The following is a 19,147-nucleotide window of genomic DNA, read 5'->3' as shown; positions in this document are numbered from 1 at the left end:
TATGGGCTCTTTAAGCATTTGGCCACTGGGTCAATTGGCAAAGATTCACTTACGCACTCCTGAACATTTCTAGAAATTTTCTGGAGAGCCTTCAGACTGAGGAACAGCTTTTTCCCCAGAGCTGTCTCTCTACTGAACTCTACCCCCCGAACTCTGAACTCTCTCTCTCTCTCTCTCCCTCTCTCTCTCCCTCTCTCTCTCCGCCCCCTGCTGACCCCCCCCCCCCTTTCCCCTGCATATCACCTCACACCCATCATCCCCCCACCACTCCTCCTGGTCACACACACACACATCGCTCATCCACCTGTATTATTGTATTATAGTATGTTCATATCACCTCAATAAGTTATCGACCTGTACAATATGTCCATATTCTTTATATTATCTGTAAACTAGTATAGCATGCTCACTGCACCTTAATCTGTATATTATAATCCAAAGAATACACTTATATTTATAGCATTTATTTATAGCATCCCATTAATCCAGCCATCCATATATACCTAATAATTCACTTTTTTTAAGTCTACATCTGTAATTTTTGTAATTACTGTACATAGCACAGAATTACTGTACATAGCACAGACTCTTGCACTTTCTGCTTATTTGCACTTCTGGTGAGATGCCAAACCTCATTTCGTTACTCTATACTTGTATATGTGTAATGACAATAAAGTTGACTCTCATCTCATCTCAACACAACCATCAGGGTGTGAATGGGTGTGAATGGGTGGGTGTGACATGTGGTGTAAAAGCGCTTTGAGTAGTTGGAAGACTAGAAAAGCGCTATATAAGCTCAAGTCCATTTACTTCATAAATGACTTCATCGAGTTGCATGAACTGCAAAATGTCTCTGCATATCTTGATGACACAACTCAAGCTGTGAATGCCACATTTTAATGCAACGTGTTTTTAACCATGCAGTAACTGCAGCGCTGCAGTATTGTAATACTTAATGGAGGGAAACCAAACTGGTAGATGTTGTGACAAGTTCGGGGATTGCCATAATTATTAAGACAGTGGATGTCAACACCCAACCCCTTTTGTAATCTATCCAAGAGTTGCAGAGACATTTCCCTAAAAACCTTTAATATAGATCCTGTTGGACCTCTTCTTCTGCATGAATGTTAGTTGACATTTTCATTGGACTGTGTCTATTGGTTGCTTAGTCATTTGTCTGCACTAATCCTTAGTCATGTACAGGCTTAAAAGAACAGGATACACTAAAAGCCTTTAAACTAAATCAACTTATGAAGTCAATCCAAACAACTTGTATGTTGGTTCACTGGAGTAAATGGTTCCCAATTATCACTTCTTATTTCTCATTAAAATCTAAAAGCTCATTGTTTATCCATTTAAAAAAAAGCTCCTCAGTCTTTCTGTCCACTGATGCAAACATGTTTCAGCCCTTCAGGACAAAAGTGATGCTAATTCCCATTCATGCTAACGCCCTATTAACTGACCCCAAGCTGCAGTGCCATTATTCAATGCTGGTTCAGTTCATCTCCTTTCATCTACCTGTGCTACAAAACATGACTGCATGTGTGTCTGGACCTACAACATGTTTTAATGCACTAAATACATTCATCTTTAACCAAAAACCAAAAAAAGGTTCAAGGTTCATTTATTGTCATTCCAGAAACATGTGGTACATGAGAGAGGCAATATGCAACAGTATCCTTTTCCTGAAATAAATGCTTTTAAAAGTGCCCAGGGATAATGTTTTTAGAGATTTTTTTTTTTACCAGATTCAATCAAAATAAAAAGGTACCAGCACTGCATCTTCCTGTTTTTTAGTCTGTGTATCACCACACAATAATTTTCACATCACACATCCAGACACAAGTTGGTAAAGATCTGAGGCATGACGGCACCAAGCAAAGGTTGAAGAAATAAAAAGTCTCATTAAGCTGTAAACTGTCGCGGTCTAACAGGTGCAGCGAAGATAATGCAGGGCAGTTAAAGAGATGTCAATCAAGTTTGATCTGAGCACGCCCACACAGACCAGAGAATACGTCTAATCAGCCAAGTGACTGGCAACACTTGCGTGGGTGCACCGTTGCTGTACAGAGGCTTCAACAAATGAAGAGCAGTTTCCGTTACAGCTTCAAAGTGAGATGTTCCACATTGAATTTACTCCAGAGCGTCCTACTGATCAGCAAATCTGAAAAACGATCAGCACTGTACCACAACATTAACAGGAACACTGACATCTGAATTATTGACTAACACAAAAATGTTTCTACCTACTCAAATAACTATTTCCCCCCCCACAGTCAACTGCAAAATCCTTTGAGGCGCAGGATACCTCGGAATCTAAAACTCTTCTTTTTTTTTTTCATTCACAAAACTTTAGATTTTTTTTAGATTCAATTCAACTAGTCTACAAAATGGATTAATTTACTGACCATTGCAGTTAATCTTGAGATTACTGTAAAGTAGTTAAGTATTGGGGAGCTGGATAACCGAACAGTTACGTCGTGCTGTGCACTCCATGAGCTGAAGACAGCACAAGTTCCACTACAACCTTCAGCACATTGCTACATGTCACTCCCTACTCTCTCAACCCATTTCCCAGCTCTATCCGCTATCCTCTTCAATAAAAGACTTAAAAGCCCCCAAAAATAATCTTAGAAAATATATACATAAGGAAAGTATGTCGAGAAAACGACACCTCTAAAGGAAACTGAGGAGTCAAAGACATGCCTTGTGTGGATGGCATGTAGGTATGATGTTCAATTCAGGTACGTTCGGAAAATGAATAAGCAGATTACTCTGTGTTTCATGTAAACTGAACATGTGATCAAAGACTGTGTCAATCAAGTTGGAAGACAAGAGTGCGATGTCTGCAATCTTAACAGTCATCATCTTTGATCTCCTCACAGGTCCAACACGCCCACCGCTGATGGAACATGCAATGAAGCCTTAATCCTAGAGGCTTTAGTGCACCTGTTTGAGTCCACTGTGGACTGTGTGTGTGTGTGTGTGTGTGTGTGTGTGTGTGTGTGTGTGTGTGTGTGTGTGTGTGTGTGTGTGTGTGTGTGTGTGTGTGTGTGTGTGTGTGTGTGTGTGTGTGTGTGTGTGTGTGTCACACACTCTGATCAGGCTGCCTACACTTGAGCTGTTTTTGACAATAACACAAGAAAAAGGGGTCAGGTCAAATGACAGTACAAGTGGCCGCATAACAGTAATACCATTAAATCCAGAGAGATAGAAAGACAGGTCACAGGAAACAGAGGTGACTTGTGTAAAGCTGCATTCTGACAAAGCAATTAGATCAACATGTGGACTAGTTAGTTGCACACAACTTATTTTTGCATGTCCTGCATGAAAAGTTGTTGATGGTTACCATTAAACAATAAAACTAACCTGTTTCGTTGTTATCTCTTTAACCTCCTCACCCGCTGACAAGAAGAATTAAAGCTGCAGTTAGAAACAATACAGCCCTCTGATTGGTCAACAGAATTGTCACCCGTTCAGTTGGTCATCACTTTAGCCAAAAAGGGGTTTAATGCACAAACATGCCATTTTTTAAATGCAAGAATCCCTTAGTTTCTTAAGAGCATGCTGCCTGCAGCCGTTTCTCCAACAAAGCAAGTTTTCTTATTTAAAACGACTTCAAACTGGTTTCCTGCATTCTCTAGATTGGATTTTAGGATGTTAAAGACTTATTAAAACAGGTTTCAAAGCACTCCTCACAGCTATATCTCTAACTTAGTATCAGTAAGGATACTAGTAAGGGCTGGTATGCACGTTCTGGTTCTCAAACAGGTCATTTATCTGTTTAATGGCGTTTCAAATCTGCACAAAACTCCTGAAAATGGCTGGCTCCATGTTTGACTACAAACAGCCAATTCTTCAACCTCCACTCTACACAGACTTTTCCTTGCCAGCGCCCTGGGAACATTCTGCGAGAGCTAATGTGTGAATGCAACAGGTGCCATTCAGAAAAACTCATCGCGAGTAGTCGGGCTGATAATGTTACATCACATGACTGGTTTGATATTCCAGCCTCTAACGAAGCTGCCTCAAACTCACTTGCTGATACTTCAAATATGTCCGATTAAAAGTAGCATTGATATAAAGGGGGGGGGGGGAAACAGTTTAGTGTCAGATCGCTTCATCCCCCATCTTCGATTTCCGCTGCGTCTTCATTAACGTTTTTGCCTCCTTAACCTCCCAGCGGCTGACATGTACGTTTTCTTTTTTTTAAATGATCAAACATCAGCAGTCCATCTTTAACTAGTTTGCAGTTTCCTGCAACCAACAAGTTAACATATTTGCATAATGCCTAAAACATCTTTCCTCTGATCAAGTACTGCACCCTGTCTTTGATATTAAAGCAAGCAAATTCACACGTGAAGAACAACAATATGTTTTTTTTTGGTGCAACATACACTTCTTGTGCACACCCATGTTTAATTAGGTAAAACATCCATTAGTCCTGCTGCAGGCGGCACAAACAAAGCAGCTCATACTCGAGTTTCAGGTTGGGAGATGGAGAAACGTTTCATTCTTCACACCTGAGAGTAGAATTTGCATCGAAATACCGAACATACCCTCACTGTCAGCCTTTACTTCAGATTTAACCTCAAGGAGAAGCTTCGGACGTAACCTCTGAACCAGAGTGCTTTGTCTCGTCAAGATTTGTATAACGTCACCATTTTTGTGCCGATAACAAAGTCAAATATTATCTACAAAGCAGCATTGTTCTGCTTCTGCTGTGACGGTGATGCAACATGCTTCATGTCTGATGGTTAACCAGCGCTCAGCCTCCAGACTGCACAGTGTCATCCACGATTCACTGACACACATCGAGCATTTCTGCACACTGAACAAAACTGCTACACGTTAAACCGTTCTATCTGGAGTTATGAGATCCACTCTGAGCCATATCATGAATTGAACATGCAAGAAAAGATTGATGCACACTTGGAAGCCATACAAGAAATTGTTCCTGATATCGCCGTCAATAGAATTTAGAGTTTGTCTTCGGCTACGTTTCACTTTATCAGTCAATTGGACTAGTCAGTAGTCGGCAATGCCAGGTTGTTCAAATTTAAAAACCAGGGGTACAAAGATGTACGCAGGCATATTTGCAGCTTTTATTTTGGAAAGAATGGGGGGAAATATATGCTGTGAATGCGACAGAAAAAGCTGTGACCTTGCTATAAAAAGCTTAAACCTTGGCATCTAAATTGCATGTGTTGTCCAGACTCAGAGGTCATTCACACAGAGCAGAGAGCTGCTGCCCATGAGGGAAAGGTAACATGTTGTATTGACCCATCCTTGTGAAATTGTCCTTGGGTAAACGGTCATAATAACCCATGCATTTGGACTGCTGCGCCCTGAATGCTGACCCCTTCACACACAAGAAAAAAAAAAAAGCCCTTATTTAAAGCGATTTTCACACAACAAGAAGTCTGAACAAGTCATCAACACACGATTTTATTCCTGGCATGCTTGTTCGACGAAGAACTTAAATAAAGTGCAGATTCTTTAAAGTGACTGTGAACTGCATCAGGGCTGCATTTACTTTACTGAAACAATTAAAGTCCTTCATCCCCTTTTTATTTTGAAAGTTTTTTGCCTTATTGTAAGTTCATTTGAGTCTCTTTTCTTTGTGATAACATTGCACCAACTATACCCCCCCCCTCCTTCAGTCATCTTTTTTTTTAAAAGAAATGTCACAAGTGATTTGGATCATGACATTTCAACACGCAGCCCTAACACATCATTGTTTCTTCCCAATGGCAGCAGCAAAGAAATATGAGTTTTATGTAAACGTGTGCTCACATTAGCTCGATCTATTTCTAGTAAAAAAAAAACAGGAAGTCCACATGGGGTGAAACAAAAAATTACAAATGTTTTCAATTCACATTCAAGGCACTGTATTCCAAATTCATCTCATGTTATAACTGATTTGAACTGCGGTCACCACTCGTTCACATGTGTGTTATTTCACATCCGAGACCTGTCAATCAAGGTGTGCAACACACAAAGCTCAATGCAGGCACAGGTGTCCTATAGGCTGAAAGCTCTGCATTATTAATCAGTACACCTTGTTGCGCCCCATGTTCACCACTTAACAGTTTGTAAGCAATTTGCTCGCAGCACAGAGTAACCAAACACCGCAGACTTGCACAAATCACTTTAACATATTCAACCAGCCAAATGAAAGGAAAGCGACAAACAGCGGAAAAACAAGGCGCTATTCTTTTAACAGGTGTGCTAGATGTACTGTTATTAACATTAATAAATCCTGTGCCTCAAGTGTCCGCAGCCAATTAAGGAATTAGATCCAAAAGTAACAATTATCTCTCTTATTTAGTCAATAAAATGTGAGGGGAAAAAAAATGTCCAAATACAATCCGCTCCTCTCTGACATATTCAACAATCAGGTGGACACTTGGTTAAAGAAGAGGACAGAGTGACTACATGTGTGTGGACGTTTATATACTGGTCAGTGGGCATCAGTCGGAGAGCAAACAGCACAGTTTTTGCCTCTCAGGTGTGTAACAGTCAGAGGTGTTTATTGGTGTAGACCTGCAAGTCCAGATGGATCTGTTGTTTTGAAGATGAGTGAGAAAATCCTCAGAGACTCTCAGAGGAAAAAAATAATCTGTTTGCTAAGAACGTTAAAATGTTTACGGTTTGATTCAGGTTGTGTAAATTTATCAAAAAGACATGAGAATAAAATATCATGCCATCCAGATGGTGAGAAAAGTTTAAGGGTTTTGGGAACAGCTTCAGAGCATCCACCATAAAAGACCTTCTGGGCTTTAGAAGAATTTACTTATTTTCGTATTTTCATCTCATTGACTAATAGGTAAATATGTGAAGCCCAAACTAGAACTAAAGGAGTAACCTCACTGGTTTACGAGCTATCTTGAGCGCACTTTTCCCCCCCATCAGCAGGCATTTACCACTGAGCCAAACATGCAAAATGTATCTTTGCATGCAAGGCAGCACATGGAGCTACAGGCAATGCGTGTGTGTGTGTGTGTGTGTGTGTGTGTGTGTGTGTGAATCATCATCAAACCATCTTACCTGTGTAACCTGCAATCCAACCCCATGAAGACACCATGGCCAGCAACCACTTGAACATGACTCCTTCAACGTGCCAGAAAGCGGAGCTGTCCCATATTCTCAGCGGCTGCAGGAGTATCAGATATAAGCAGTAGGACGGGATGGCGACACAGTTGTTGAGGAACATGAACACAAAGCGGATCACAGACCGGAGCAGAACCCAGCCCAGTTTGCCGGACCCGTCCAAGAGCTGTGCCATCCTGAAACACCACCTTCTGAAACAAAAACAAAACAAAAAAGACACACAAGGCAGAAGTTAGCACAATCATCAGCGTGTGTAAACAATGTTTATCCTGACTGTAAACAAAACGACCCCCCCCCCCTCCCCACCACCCACCTCCTCCTCCTGAGCAGGACGCAAATGCAACTTAATAATAAGCCAACATGCTGAGGAAACACACCAAGACACCTCTTACCGGCTGAGGGTGAGGCTGCAATCTAGCCTCGAACACACAAACACACACACACACAAAGTGGGAGCTACCTTTATGCCTCCAGGCTATTACACCAAGAGGATTTCTTCTTCTTCTTCTTCTTCTTCTTCTTCTTCTGTGCTGCTTGCTTTACTGGTTTTAAAAGGTGACTTTCAGCGTGCTGGCTTGCCTAGACTTTTTAACAGTAAAGCATGTCGAGACAGCACCATAAAAGGACCAGTCAAACGACCACTTCAAGACATGCTAACTAGCACTGGGCCAAGATAGTAAGACGATGCACACACAAAACACACACACACACACACACATACACAGGCAGATTTAACACACGCAAACACACATTTTTAAAAGGTGACAATACACCACATTGTAGGTTTATAACGGAGGAGTGGTGCAAAGGCGCAATCCTCTCCCGGTGTGTCTCATCCCAGAACATAGTCCGGACCGCCCCCCCCCTCCCTCCACCTCCTTGTGGGTTACAGTTCGAGTCCGGTATCTGGTCTTACTCACCCCAGTTATTGTCGCTGAAGCATCAAAGGGACGGTCAGAGATGAAAGATAATTGTCGGCAGCGAGATGAATTGTGTCACGTGTTGCTAACCTTCAATGGGTTAAGTTAGCATTGATCTGCTAGTTAACATGACTAGTCTCTATCGAAATCTATGGGACAAGGGGGGAGGGGGGGCCAGGGGGGGGGGTGGAAATGTCTGATAGCGTTAAAAGAAACCCCCGTGTGATAAAACTACAGCTGCACCCATTTAGCTAAACAGCATCGGGGGGGTGGAGGGGGGACAGGGGGGGGGGGGCTGCTCGCAGTGAATCCCAGCGGGCGCTTGTTAGCTCGCTAGCTAGCTAGCAAGCAACTCCACTTGAGCGTCGCTGGCTCCATCTCAGTCGGAGACACCGGGATAAATCCACTGATGCATCATCATCATCATCATCATCATCATCATCGTCGTTGGTCGTTAGCTTAGCTTGCCGAGCGCCCCGTTAAGCGCGTACAGGCGATAGGCGGTCCGGGCCGGTCCTGGTCCAACGCTGAAGGCTCGACGCGGTGCAACACACAGACTACTAAAAAAAGACATATGCACAGTAAAGTGTGAGGAACCGCGATTTTTTTTTTGTTTTGTTTCTGTTATCTTAGTGCTGGCAGCAGGACCTGTTATCTGCTTCCAGACCCGGATTCACACCGCGTCAATGTACACAAGAGATGAAGGGAGTGAGCGCGGCAGGGACTTCTCCGTCGCCTTCAAAATAAAAGCTTGATGTTCTTTAAGGGGGTGGGGGGGGGTGTCAGCATTCAAATGTTTGATCCCTATTTACAAAAGAATATGTGCTTCAGTCAGTTACACGGGTGAATTTAAAAGAATGTTGTGGAAATAGTGTCTGTCCCCCCCCCCATCGTTTCTTGCAGTCTTTAAAAACACACAATAAAGGAAAGTCTGCGTTACACTGAATATTACGGACTACACTTTTGTCAAATAGCTGATCTATTTTTTTATTTTTTTAAATCTATTTTTTAGTATCAATTTTTTTACCTATTTTTTTTAAATCTATTTTTTAGTATCTATTTTTTTTAACCTATTTTTTAGTATCTATTTTTTTAATCTATTTTTTAGTATCTATTTTTTAAATCTATTTTTTAGTATCTATTTTTTTTACCTATTTTTTAGTATCTATTTTTTTAATCTATTTTTTTAAAATCTATTTTTTAATCTATTTTTTAGTATCTATTTTTTTTGCACATTCTTAATTTTTCTTTTTTTTATTTGAATTGTACTGTGTTCACTTTTTGTTTGCAATCTTTGCTCTTTGCTGCTGTAACAATGTCAATTTTCCCCGTTGTGGGATAAATAAAGGATTATCTTATCTTTTGAATGTTTTTAAAACATTGGTAATTATCTTATAGTCATTTAGTAACAGGACAGAAATCTGCCTCTTGGCCCGTAACATTTTAATTTAATATAGAGCATCCACTAAACAGGGTTAGACATTCAAAACATACTTAAATTTGTATTGTCCTGTAATGGGGAAAATTCTCTAAAAAGTAGCATAAGTGCTAGATTTGCCCTGCTGAAATCCAGCATTTTGTAAATGCACCAATGTATGGTGACATAAAATGCAGAATAGATGAATATTAACAAATTGTTTATGGAAAGAAATGTGTTAAATGTACAACATAACTCATTTTCCAACAGCCTAAACCATTTTATTTTGAAAATAAAATTCGGAACCATGTTTTTATTGTGTCTCACTTTACGCTCTGTCGTTGTCCCGACGCCAGATTGTAGCCTTCAAGTGCGCAGACTCTCTCACGTCAAGTACCAACGGATTCTGTATCTGAAAACGAGAAACTGGTTTTCTAACTGTGCAAAGGGAGTTAATGACTACATCTGAGGTCATCCTGTAAAGCCAATCATTACCGGCAGCAGGTTATTTTCAGATTGCATCATCAGTGTGGGTGCTGGAGTTCACTACTGAAACAAATGTATGTCGTTAAAATTGTGAGCAAACCAAGCGTGGGCTTATTGAGCAGAGTTTGCATCATTATTATTAAAGCATGTTTTAATTCGAGATAGCTTCAAGCTACTGTTATTAATGTTGGAAAAAACATGTGTAGAGAAGCACCAAAGTGTTTTTACATTTTATACTCTAGAAATCACCACACATAACTATCAATGTTAAAATTCTAAATATAGCATTGTGACTCAGAGAAGTCTGGAGCAGAGATGTTTTAGTGCTCTTTAGACTATGACGTCCAGTTAATGACTATGTTCTGCCCCCTGGTGGTGTGTTATGATATTGAACTTTCTGTGGAAAAAGGTAAATCCAAGGGCATTCAGTACTAAACTATCCTGGAGATTACTGCATGTATGGAATACAACTGGATTAAGAAAATGAACAGGGAATTAAAACAAATTTTGTTTTTGTTTTCCGGAGGCTGACCTTCATGCTTAAAGTCTTCATAATCAGATTGAATTGAAGCCCTACATTGTCAGGACTTTGAATAACAGAGAAATGACAACATTTTCCCGTGACCACTTTGCACTAGGTTAAGATTATTTTGTAAAGATGACACTCATTTTCCAGCATTAAAATTAAATCTGGCTTTTTAATAATTGAAAAAGTATGTACAAATTCAGTTTCAACTAGACAAAACAGCTCAAAAGAAGACTGTTCTCGAAGATGAAGGCATAAACTAGAAGCGGGCGTATGCACTCCTCTGTGGCGCTGGCTGAGATCCTCCCTGCTGCAGCTGATGGCGGAGCTGCTGGGAGTATGGATCCTCCATGGATTTGACAGACACAGTCGTCTTGGGCCCAGTCTTCCACTCGATCCCGCTCTCATCCACCACAGAAGCCTCCACAGTGACAGTGTGGGTGCCCAAGACGGAGAAATTCAGCAAAAACTGGGTGCTGAAGTAGTCGTTGTGGGGTTCTACACGTTGCTCGATCTCATTAGTTTTGGTATCGAGTGGAATCTAACAGGGAAATGTGAAAACAGCAGAAACATAACCGAGTAAAACAGAGCGAATATTCAGCGAAAAGGCAACAAATAGGAGTATAATCATCAGAATTAGGCTGACATGAATAAATAAAGCACTGCATAGAAGAACACATTTCCTTACTCTTTTAAGCATTACCTAAGATGAAGGCAAACAAAGCGTACCTTGTACTCAGGCCCTGTCTTGCTCTGGAGAACCGAAGTCACATTGAGACAGACGGAGTGAATCTTTCGGAAGAGTCCTGGAGTTGAACCGTGCTGCACCACGCCCTCCACCTTCAGGGTCAGCTGCTGGCTGTTCTGCACCGGGATCGGTTCGCTCGGCGTTCGTGGGGAGGGAGAGAGGGCGAGCTGGAGAGATAAAAGAGAACACCTTGGTTGGCCTCTTGACAGCCAAAGAAAGACAGATGTATGTAACTGCAACTGTCCCCAAATGATAACTAAGCAATGAAAAATGCACACTGGGACGATGGCTGGCTGTAGATTTAGTTTTTTTATTTTAAGGGTTTTTGGAAGGCTGAAAAAAAGTTAGCGGTACTTGTCAAAAGGGAAGAATAAAAGCATCAGAGGTATGAGGGTGTGTTCTTCCTTTTGTTAGTTGAACCTGCGACTAGTGCGTCAATAGACCTTTTCAATCTGCTTATTTTGTACAAGTGCCGTAACTAAGCTCAGCTGTCATCAAGTCTTTGTACATCCATATTCGACAGCGTGATTGCAACTGTTGCAACTGTAACTGTTTATAATTGATCTCTGTGGTTTTTATCACTGATTCTGAGTGTTTGTTGTGTTTTGCTTGTTTTACTGCTCTTGGCATTGGAAATGAGGGAAACCTCAGTGTCCTTTCGAGAATAAATAAAGGTTTGAAATGAAATTAACTAAAGTAACATTGGTGTCCTCGTCACACACACAGTCCGACGTGCACAAACACACAGCGCTGTGCTCCCCCCTCTGGCTCCGCTAATACCGTCTCGCCTCTATATCGTCTCTGTTACTACCACTGAAGTCGGTTAAAGAGGAGAGATCACTTCATCCGCCCCCCCCTCATTACTCCTCTGCGACATTCATATTGAAGGCGAAACGTATCACAGCTTGAAACAGTAGTCTACAGAGGGCTAATGACTGCAGCATGCTCTACAAACTGAGTCAAACCAGCACCGACTCTTGATGTTTCACATTCAGTTTGGCAACAGCAGTTGTGTATTGGGATAAATATTTCTTCATATTTTTCTTGTTAAAGGGGGTTATTTTACCTTGATGCTTGTTGACTGGAGCTTTTGGAAGAAATATCTCTGGAAAGAAAGTGGAACCTTCAGCAAAGCTATGACGGCATCACAGAGGCATCCTGTGTGCTGAAGAAAAATGATTTGTCGTTATATTGACATTTTGCGACAGTGTCCAGAGACAAAGATACAGGCTTCAAAACTATCCCAAAAGTTATCACCAAAAAGAACATGCTTAAGTTAACATATATACACACATGTTATATGCTACACTGAATACATAATTGTTAACTGATTTTTTTTTTTACCAGGCATGACACAGGAGGGTGTTTCTTTGTGAGGCCCTCCACTTCCTCCAACACCCGGCTGAAGACTGACATCATCCGTCGCTCATATTCACTCTCTGTCTGAACCGACCCCAGGGTGCCATACTCCTGGAAACTAGATTACAGAGACAGACAGATACAATCAGTTCCAGTCGAACGTCATTACATTGTACGCTGGGTAACAGAAAAGCTTTTTTCTTTTTTTTTTTTTTTAATTTATGTAATAACATGCATATATTTTCATTATAGTTTCGTCTATGGCGATTGTGAAGCCTACATAAAAGCTACATCCATACATCATGTTGTAGTTGGTTGAAAACAATGACATTCCTCAGTGGACTGAAGTTAAACTAAAGTGATATTTATCCTCATAATGTCTCAACATTTTCTCATAAGCCTGTAAAATTCTTCAAACATAAAGTAAAAAAAAAAAAAAGGTCAAAAGGATTTCATCCAACAGCAGCTCTCACTAAAGTTCAGAAAACAACAGAAACTATCAAATCTTCTTTGGAATCAATAAACCTTCCTCTACACCACTCCAACAAACAAATAAAAGTCACATGGTTCAAGCAGCTCTCACCTGGCTGCCTGTGGGTCCAGTATCAGCGCTTCTATAACGTGTGAGACAAGCAAACAGCTCTGTTGTTGTCTAAGCTTAAAGTCAAAGAAAAATGTCAAGAAAATCGAGTGAAATATGAAAACAGAGGAATGCGGGTGAGTTGTGTTTAAGGATACAGCTCCACATTTCGAAGAGTGGCGTAATCAGCATCAAAGGACGATTGGTGTAATTCAGAGTAGCGAGCTGCAAGACTTCTGAACTCATCCATGCACACCTTCATCTGGGGGGGGGGAAAAACAAAAAGGTGATCTACTTTATTTAATCTTCTTGGAAACACGATCTTGCTGGACAGTGAAGGGGAGTCAGGTCCCGCCAGTTTTTCATGACCAACACCTGTTGCTGGATTCCTGTTTATTAAGATGTTTTTACCCCCAACAGCCCTGCATCATGTCCCACAGCATTTTAGAGTTTTCACCTGCATGGAGATGCGTCCGCACCGCTGCAGGTCGTTGCCTGCGAGGCCGACGGTGGTGGCGATTGCGGGAGGAGGGCTGGTTTTCAAGCTGTTGCAGGTACAGATGAGCTGAGACAGAGCCTGCAGGGTGTCTATCCTGAGCTTAATGAACTCACACTGAAATGTAAGCGGGCTCAAGGGAGTGCTGGCAGCCTGGAGGGAGGGATTAATCAGATAAGAGTACAAATGTCTACAGTTAAACAGCCACACAGGTCTTGTTTGGCTTACCTTACAAGATAAAGTCAGGTATTGGGAATTTAATCCATTAACAATGTGAGATGCAGACTGAGTGTTGGCAGTTTTAGCAGCAGATGTCTGGGAGTCAACTGACCGTGAGGGAGGCGATGCCCTTTTGGTAGGAGCGCAGGGCCTCGGCGATGGCGCTCATGGCTCCACTGTAGTCTCCGTCCTCCACATGACTCAGGCACTGCTCCGCTTGGGAAAACTCCTTCAGGCTGTTCAGCCAGAAGTAAAAGTGCTCCGACGCCACGCGGGTCCGCAGACTCTGGTACAGCTCGCTGGAGAACTCATGGCATCCCTGCAGACCGAAAACACTTCGTCAAGTTTGAGCTGCAGAACTTTGAAGGAGACGGGCTGCTTTGGATTCTTGAACATGTTTGCCCTTTTCAGTTCTAATGACACATTTGATCGAAAGCTTCTGCCTGTGTGCAAATGTAAGCGATCTACAACAGGCTCATGAGCTGCTCCATTTTCCATTTAGGTCTATGTGTTCATCTTCCTGGACAAATACAGAGTACCGAGTATAATGCTGTCAGAGCTGCAACCTTAACAGACAACCTCATGTGACAGGCTGTTTAAATAATAGTCCATGCGACGGGAATAAAAAATGCATCTTAAATCCTTGGCATGTACAAACAGATGTGATTACCATGCGTGACGCCTGTCTTGCGATGCGATACACGGTCCAGCCATTAGCAACGTTCTCCAGCTGCTGTTTGATGACAGTCTTCACTTCAGCTGACAGAGACGATTGGCTGGCAACAAAAATGACTGTTGCCAAGGAAACCTGAAGAAAGGAAAGAGAGGAGAAGAGTGTGAAAATCCAAAATAGAATACAGTAGAAAATAGTTTGTCTGCTTCTGCGTGCAAGAAGTGTCTTCCACTTGTGTGTGCAAATGCACGCCATCAAAAACACAAAGTAAGGCATTTACACAGTTAAAACAAATAAAAGAGCAGGCAAAGAAGTGTATCACAATTACCGCTTAGGTGTCATGTCACTTATATATATATATATAAGTCTCAGAAGCCTCTGCTTAAAACATTAACGCTTAATTTACGACAACAGCAGCGGAGTCTGACTCCTGAACCGTCTCTCACCAGAAGCTCCTGCTGCTTGTCGGTGGACGAGTGACTGGCCACTCTATACAGGTCCACCAAATCTCCCAGCATGCCGTCGCCCAGCACAGGCAGGTGGGTGGCGATGGCTGCCAGAGCGTGGCACCCGAGAACACGCGAGGAGTCGCAGGATAAGTGCAGCTGACCGAGCAGGAATTCCACGGCTGATTGGCTGAGATGGGGTCGACTTTTAAGCAGTTTGACCAATGAGGTGAGGGCAGTCTGGGGATGACACAGAAAGTAAAATAGACATGTATTACTAAGTCATGAGGTAGACCAAGGAAAACCCCATATCATACATACATTTCCAGTAGGCAGCTGGATGTGTGGATGTGTCTACATAAATGACTTGTATTAAAGCTGTCCTCTTTGCCATTCCACATTCATTGAGCTGATTTTAAAGACTGACATTACATTAATGCTTTGGTAAAACATAACACATATGGTAGACCGACTAGTTAGCAACCAAGAAGTTGTTCAAAGCAGTCCAACAAGAGATCAATCTTCTTAACACAGCCCTACAACAATTTACCTGAAATCCAACCTAAAGTCGGCTGAAATAAGAAAGTTTTTCATGCAATGTTTCCCCACTTTGCTGGTAACAAAACAGCGTTTAATATTGCACGCTTCCTGCCTTACTTTAAGTGTTGCCTGTGCACTGGAGCTGCTGTCCTGACTGCAGAGCATCAGAAGGGACTCGACTCCCAACACGGTGTCCTGCTCCAGCTGGACTATATCTGAGGAGAAAAAAACCATGAAATACACACGGTAACACTCAGCACTTGACACACAGCAGTGAACGTGGGCTGAATGTGAGATCAATGCACTGATGAGCGTATTCTCGCTGTGACTAACCTTTTTCTGGACAGGAAATGGCGATGTTGGAGAGCACTATGACCCCGTGAGCAGCCACTGCCAGGTTGCTGTGGTAACAGCATTCTTGTGCTAGTTTAACCAGGTCAGTGAGGCGGGGGGGAACCGAGGAGCCACCTGAGAGGAATGTTTGAGAGGGATACAGATCAGTCCACGGCCTTTGCCTTTATAACAACATACAGAACGTTAATGGAAACCTGGTCAATAGCAAAACAAGACCATGTTAAAATTGGTCGCCACCTGTCATGTTGTTAAAGTACTGCTTGATTGCAATAGTTCCAGAGAGGGTGGAGAGGACCGCCAACATCCCCAGCTTCAAACTGTTGTATGGGCTGCTCAGGGCGCACTCACACAGAGTCTGCAGACACAAAATGCTTTTAACACCAATCAGCTTTTCACCAACATGATTAGAATCCCACAGTGTGACTGTGACCTAAAACTCCACCTGAGTGTTTTCTCTGATCCACAGGTGAGGAGCCTTCTTAGCCAGGAGCTTCAGGTCATTGATTGCGAGTCTCTTCACGGCTTTTCTTGGGTCGTCTTTCAGGTATTGAAGGAGGAGCTGCAACTGTACAGAGAACGGTTCAAAAAAGACGGTTAGGCATTTCAAATAGTTCCAATCATAACAATAGCAACAGCTTTGTCATAAAAAAAAGTTACAAATGTGTTGTCTTTTTCTTTTAGGGGTTAGTTTAACCAACTTTTACATACTCTGCTTCTTCTAGTTATATGCTTTTAATGTAACCGTCGCAATCTGAAAAAGGCCATTGCCATCGCAGTCCATCATCTGCCCTTGAAGAGATCCACCACTTCACATGTATAATTAAACAATAACTACGAGTTACGCTTAGTCAAACTGTTTTACCTGCTTTGGAATATCGACAAGGGAGGAGGCGGCGAGCTGGGTGAAGGTGTGCAGGCTGACGATGACCATGGGGGTGGAAGGATAAGAGCTGACCAGGTGCTGCAGAAGCTCTCTGCTGCTGGAGGCCAAGCTGGAATCATGGTGCATGTGCTGCAGCATGGGGATCAACTTCAGCTTCAGCTCCACTGGAGTGTCCAAAGCTGAGGATGAGATTTAAATTTTTTTTTTAAAAAGGCTCATAGAACAGCATAGTCGACGAACAATGGTAACATCCACCACAGTCAATGCCTTTTTGTTTTGATAACATTTGGAAATCTTGTGTTAACCATGACCTCTGTGAAGGCATTAATCTTCTGCTTCAAGAATCAGTTGTTTTCTACTAAATATTAAGCATTCTAAGGTGAAAATGTAAATTGTTAATTATCCAAAAGTGATATGCAATCTTTTAAAGGTACCAATTCGAGACTTTACCTTGTATCATCTCACTGACTTTGTTGCAAATCCCAGCAGCAAAGTCTCTGAAAATAAGAAAAAAAAAACACAAAATACAAAAATGCAATGTGAACCAAAAAACGTCACCCCGTACATATTCACGTATAAAGCTCATGTAAGTGTTCTTACTTTGACTGTGCAGAGAAGCTTGCAGCAGCAAATATGGCAGCTTCTACTTCTACATTGTCATGAGAGTCCAGGCTTTGGCGGATACTGTGGTGGGCGTTTTTCCTCTCTGGGATGATGGAGGCCAAACTACCGAGCATCCTGAATACGAGGAACAACATGGTGTGTTTCTAATGTCAGATAAAGAGCGGGAAGATAGCAAGCATCACTCATTTTGCAGCAAATGTACATTGATATAAATACCTCAGAGTGATGGCTCTGGCCACGGGGTCGTTGCTGTGGATGACTGAAAACACTCGTTTGACAAATTCATCCACATTGAGGATCTTTTCCAGATGTTTCTCACTCTGTTGAGTTACTTTCAGCACACAGAGGCGCAGGAAGTTGTTCCTGAAATCAGAGAAACAAATTATACAAATTACCATGGCGCCAAAAATTATTAAATTGCTAAAAAGAAAAAAAACACAAAAGCCTCTCTCCTTCTCTTTAAAGTTGCATGCAAGAAAAAAATGTGTATTTATTGGGGACAACAAGGTAATTGGTAAATAAGGTAACGACTCCCCTTTAAGTGAGGACAGAAGACATTTCAACTTTTAGACTTTAGCCTGAGCTGCATATATCAAACTGTATTTTGCACACTTGACTGCTTTTTTTTAATAATAATTCTTTATTTCTCTATCATATTATGCACTGGCAGAGCTAGTATTTTGTACTGTTATCTATGAGTAACATCTACTTATGCACATGGACCATCCAGACCACTTTTTTTATCCTGGCTCTGTATTGTGGACTCATGTTTTTTGTATGTGTGTATATATATGTTGTGTGTTTATATGTATGCTGGCTGCTGGAACACCTAAATTTCCCTGCTGGGATGAATAAAGTTTATCTTATCTTATCTTAATTGTAATGTAGTCGTACACACGCCTCTATATTACACCTACATGAGGGTTATAATGTCCAGCTCTTTTCTGTTTCAAAGATGTTTTGAATCAATTAAAAGATCGTTTTGAAGGTTGGAGTTAGGACAAGGCTGTGAACTACATTTAGTTTTATTGTGAGAAGTGTCTTTTATTTACATTGGGATTCCTCTTCAGGCTGATGCAGGCTTGTAGAAGACAGAGTTGCTTTGTTTAAATGCACTTTTGTCATTATTTATCTTTAAAATAAAAAGGTAGGCTTATATTGCTATAATTGGAAAGAGATCTGCATTTTTATTTTTATTTTATTTAAATCCCATACCCAAGTCTGAAGATGTCAGCTAGTTTGAGGAAAGCAGAGTTGATGAGGATGGGGAAAGGATACTTCTGGAAGAGTTTGGGGAAGAGCACCACAGCCTCACACTGCTCCCCCAGCTTCACCGACCGCAGCCCTGGAATTAAAGCAAGTTCACTGGTCATAATAAAGCAGGGACGTTGCATATAATCACTCACAGCAAGTATACAACACTCAGGAGCAGCACACAGCAAACTGTGAGACGTATGCTAACGAGCTAGCAGGCAAGCTAACGCACCTTTGTCCAGCTCCAAGAGAGCCGAGTTGGCGTCCAGTTCTTGTTCACCATAACACGCCTCAGACAAGAATGACCGCGCTGTTGACAGCGACATTGTTGTTGTTTATCTTTGTTCAGAAAACGGGGCTTAACAAAACAAAACGACTCTTCAACATTTCATTGTAAAGGCGGTGAATGAGCAGACTTTACAACCGGCTGTTGAAGCAAAAACTACTTCCGGTTAGATTAAGATTTTAAAAAATAAAAATAAAATAAAGCGCTCATAACTTGTTACAGT

At 41.7% G+C, this 19,147-nt stretch overlaps 2 protein-coding genes across 4 annotated transcripts in view; both read right to left on the bottom strand.

Annotated features, from left to right (window-relative positions):
* lpgat1 (lysophosphatidylglycerol acyltransferase 1) overlaps positions 1-8,738 on the bottom strand; it is a 47,116-nt gene extending 38,378 nt beyond the window's left edge. Inside the window, exons 1-2 of one of the 3 annotated variants that reach the window (XM_020628273.3) lie at positions 8,034-8,738; positions 7,051-7,304 (exon numbers count right to left, since the gene is read on the bottom strand). In XM_020628273.3, the coding sequence (XP_020483929.1) occupies positions 7,051-7,288 (238 nt within the window). In that variant the 5' untranslated portion in view covers positions 7,289-7,304; positions 8,034-8,738. Of the gene's footprint in view, positions 1-7,050; positions 7,305-7,573; positions 7,940-8,033 lie in introns of those variants that run through there. The other 2 variants (XM_020628276.3, XM_029275971.2) reach the window with 2 other exon arrangements.
* Positions 8,739-10,614: 1,876 nt separating this feature from the next.
* Positions 10,615-19,069, bottom strand: ints7 (integrator complex subunit 7). Its single transcript, XM_020628309.2, has 20 exons — positions 18,871-19,069; positions 18,600-18,729; positions 17,601-17,747; positions 17,361-17,498; positions 17,211-17,257; positions 16,740-16,939; positions 16,320-16,442; positions 16,115-16,232; positions 15,857-15,991; positions 15,641-15,738; positions 14,984-15,223; positions 14,535-14,672; positions 13,977-14,183; positions 13,607-13,798; positions 13,308-13,411; positions 13,153-13,221; positions 12,555-12,687; positions 12,277-12,375; positions 11,192-11,377; positions 10,615-11,003 (listed from the first exon to the last, which is right to left on the bottom strand). Exons 1-20 carry the CDS (start codon positions 18,962-18,964, stop codon positions 10,722-10,724), a joined length of 2,880 nt encoding a protein of 959 aa, XP_020483965.2. The 5' UTR covers positions 18,965-19,069; the 3' UTR covers positions 10,615-10,721.
* Between the last annotated feature and the right edge of the window lie 78 nt (positions 19,070-19,147).

Source organism: Labrus bergylta, chromosome 15 (assembly GCF_963930695.1).
Source record: "Labrus bergylta chromosome 15, fLabBer1.1, whole genome shotgun sequence".
Taxonomy (NCBI): Eukaryota; Metazoa; Chordata; class Actinopteri; order Labriformes; family Labridae; genus Labrus; species Labrus bergylta.
The sequence above is the reverse complement of the archived record's forward strand: the minus strand, read 5'-3'. Positions and strand labels throughout refer to the sequence as shown.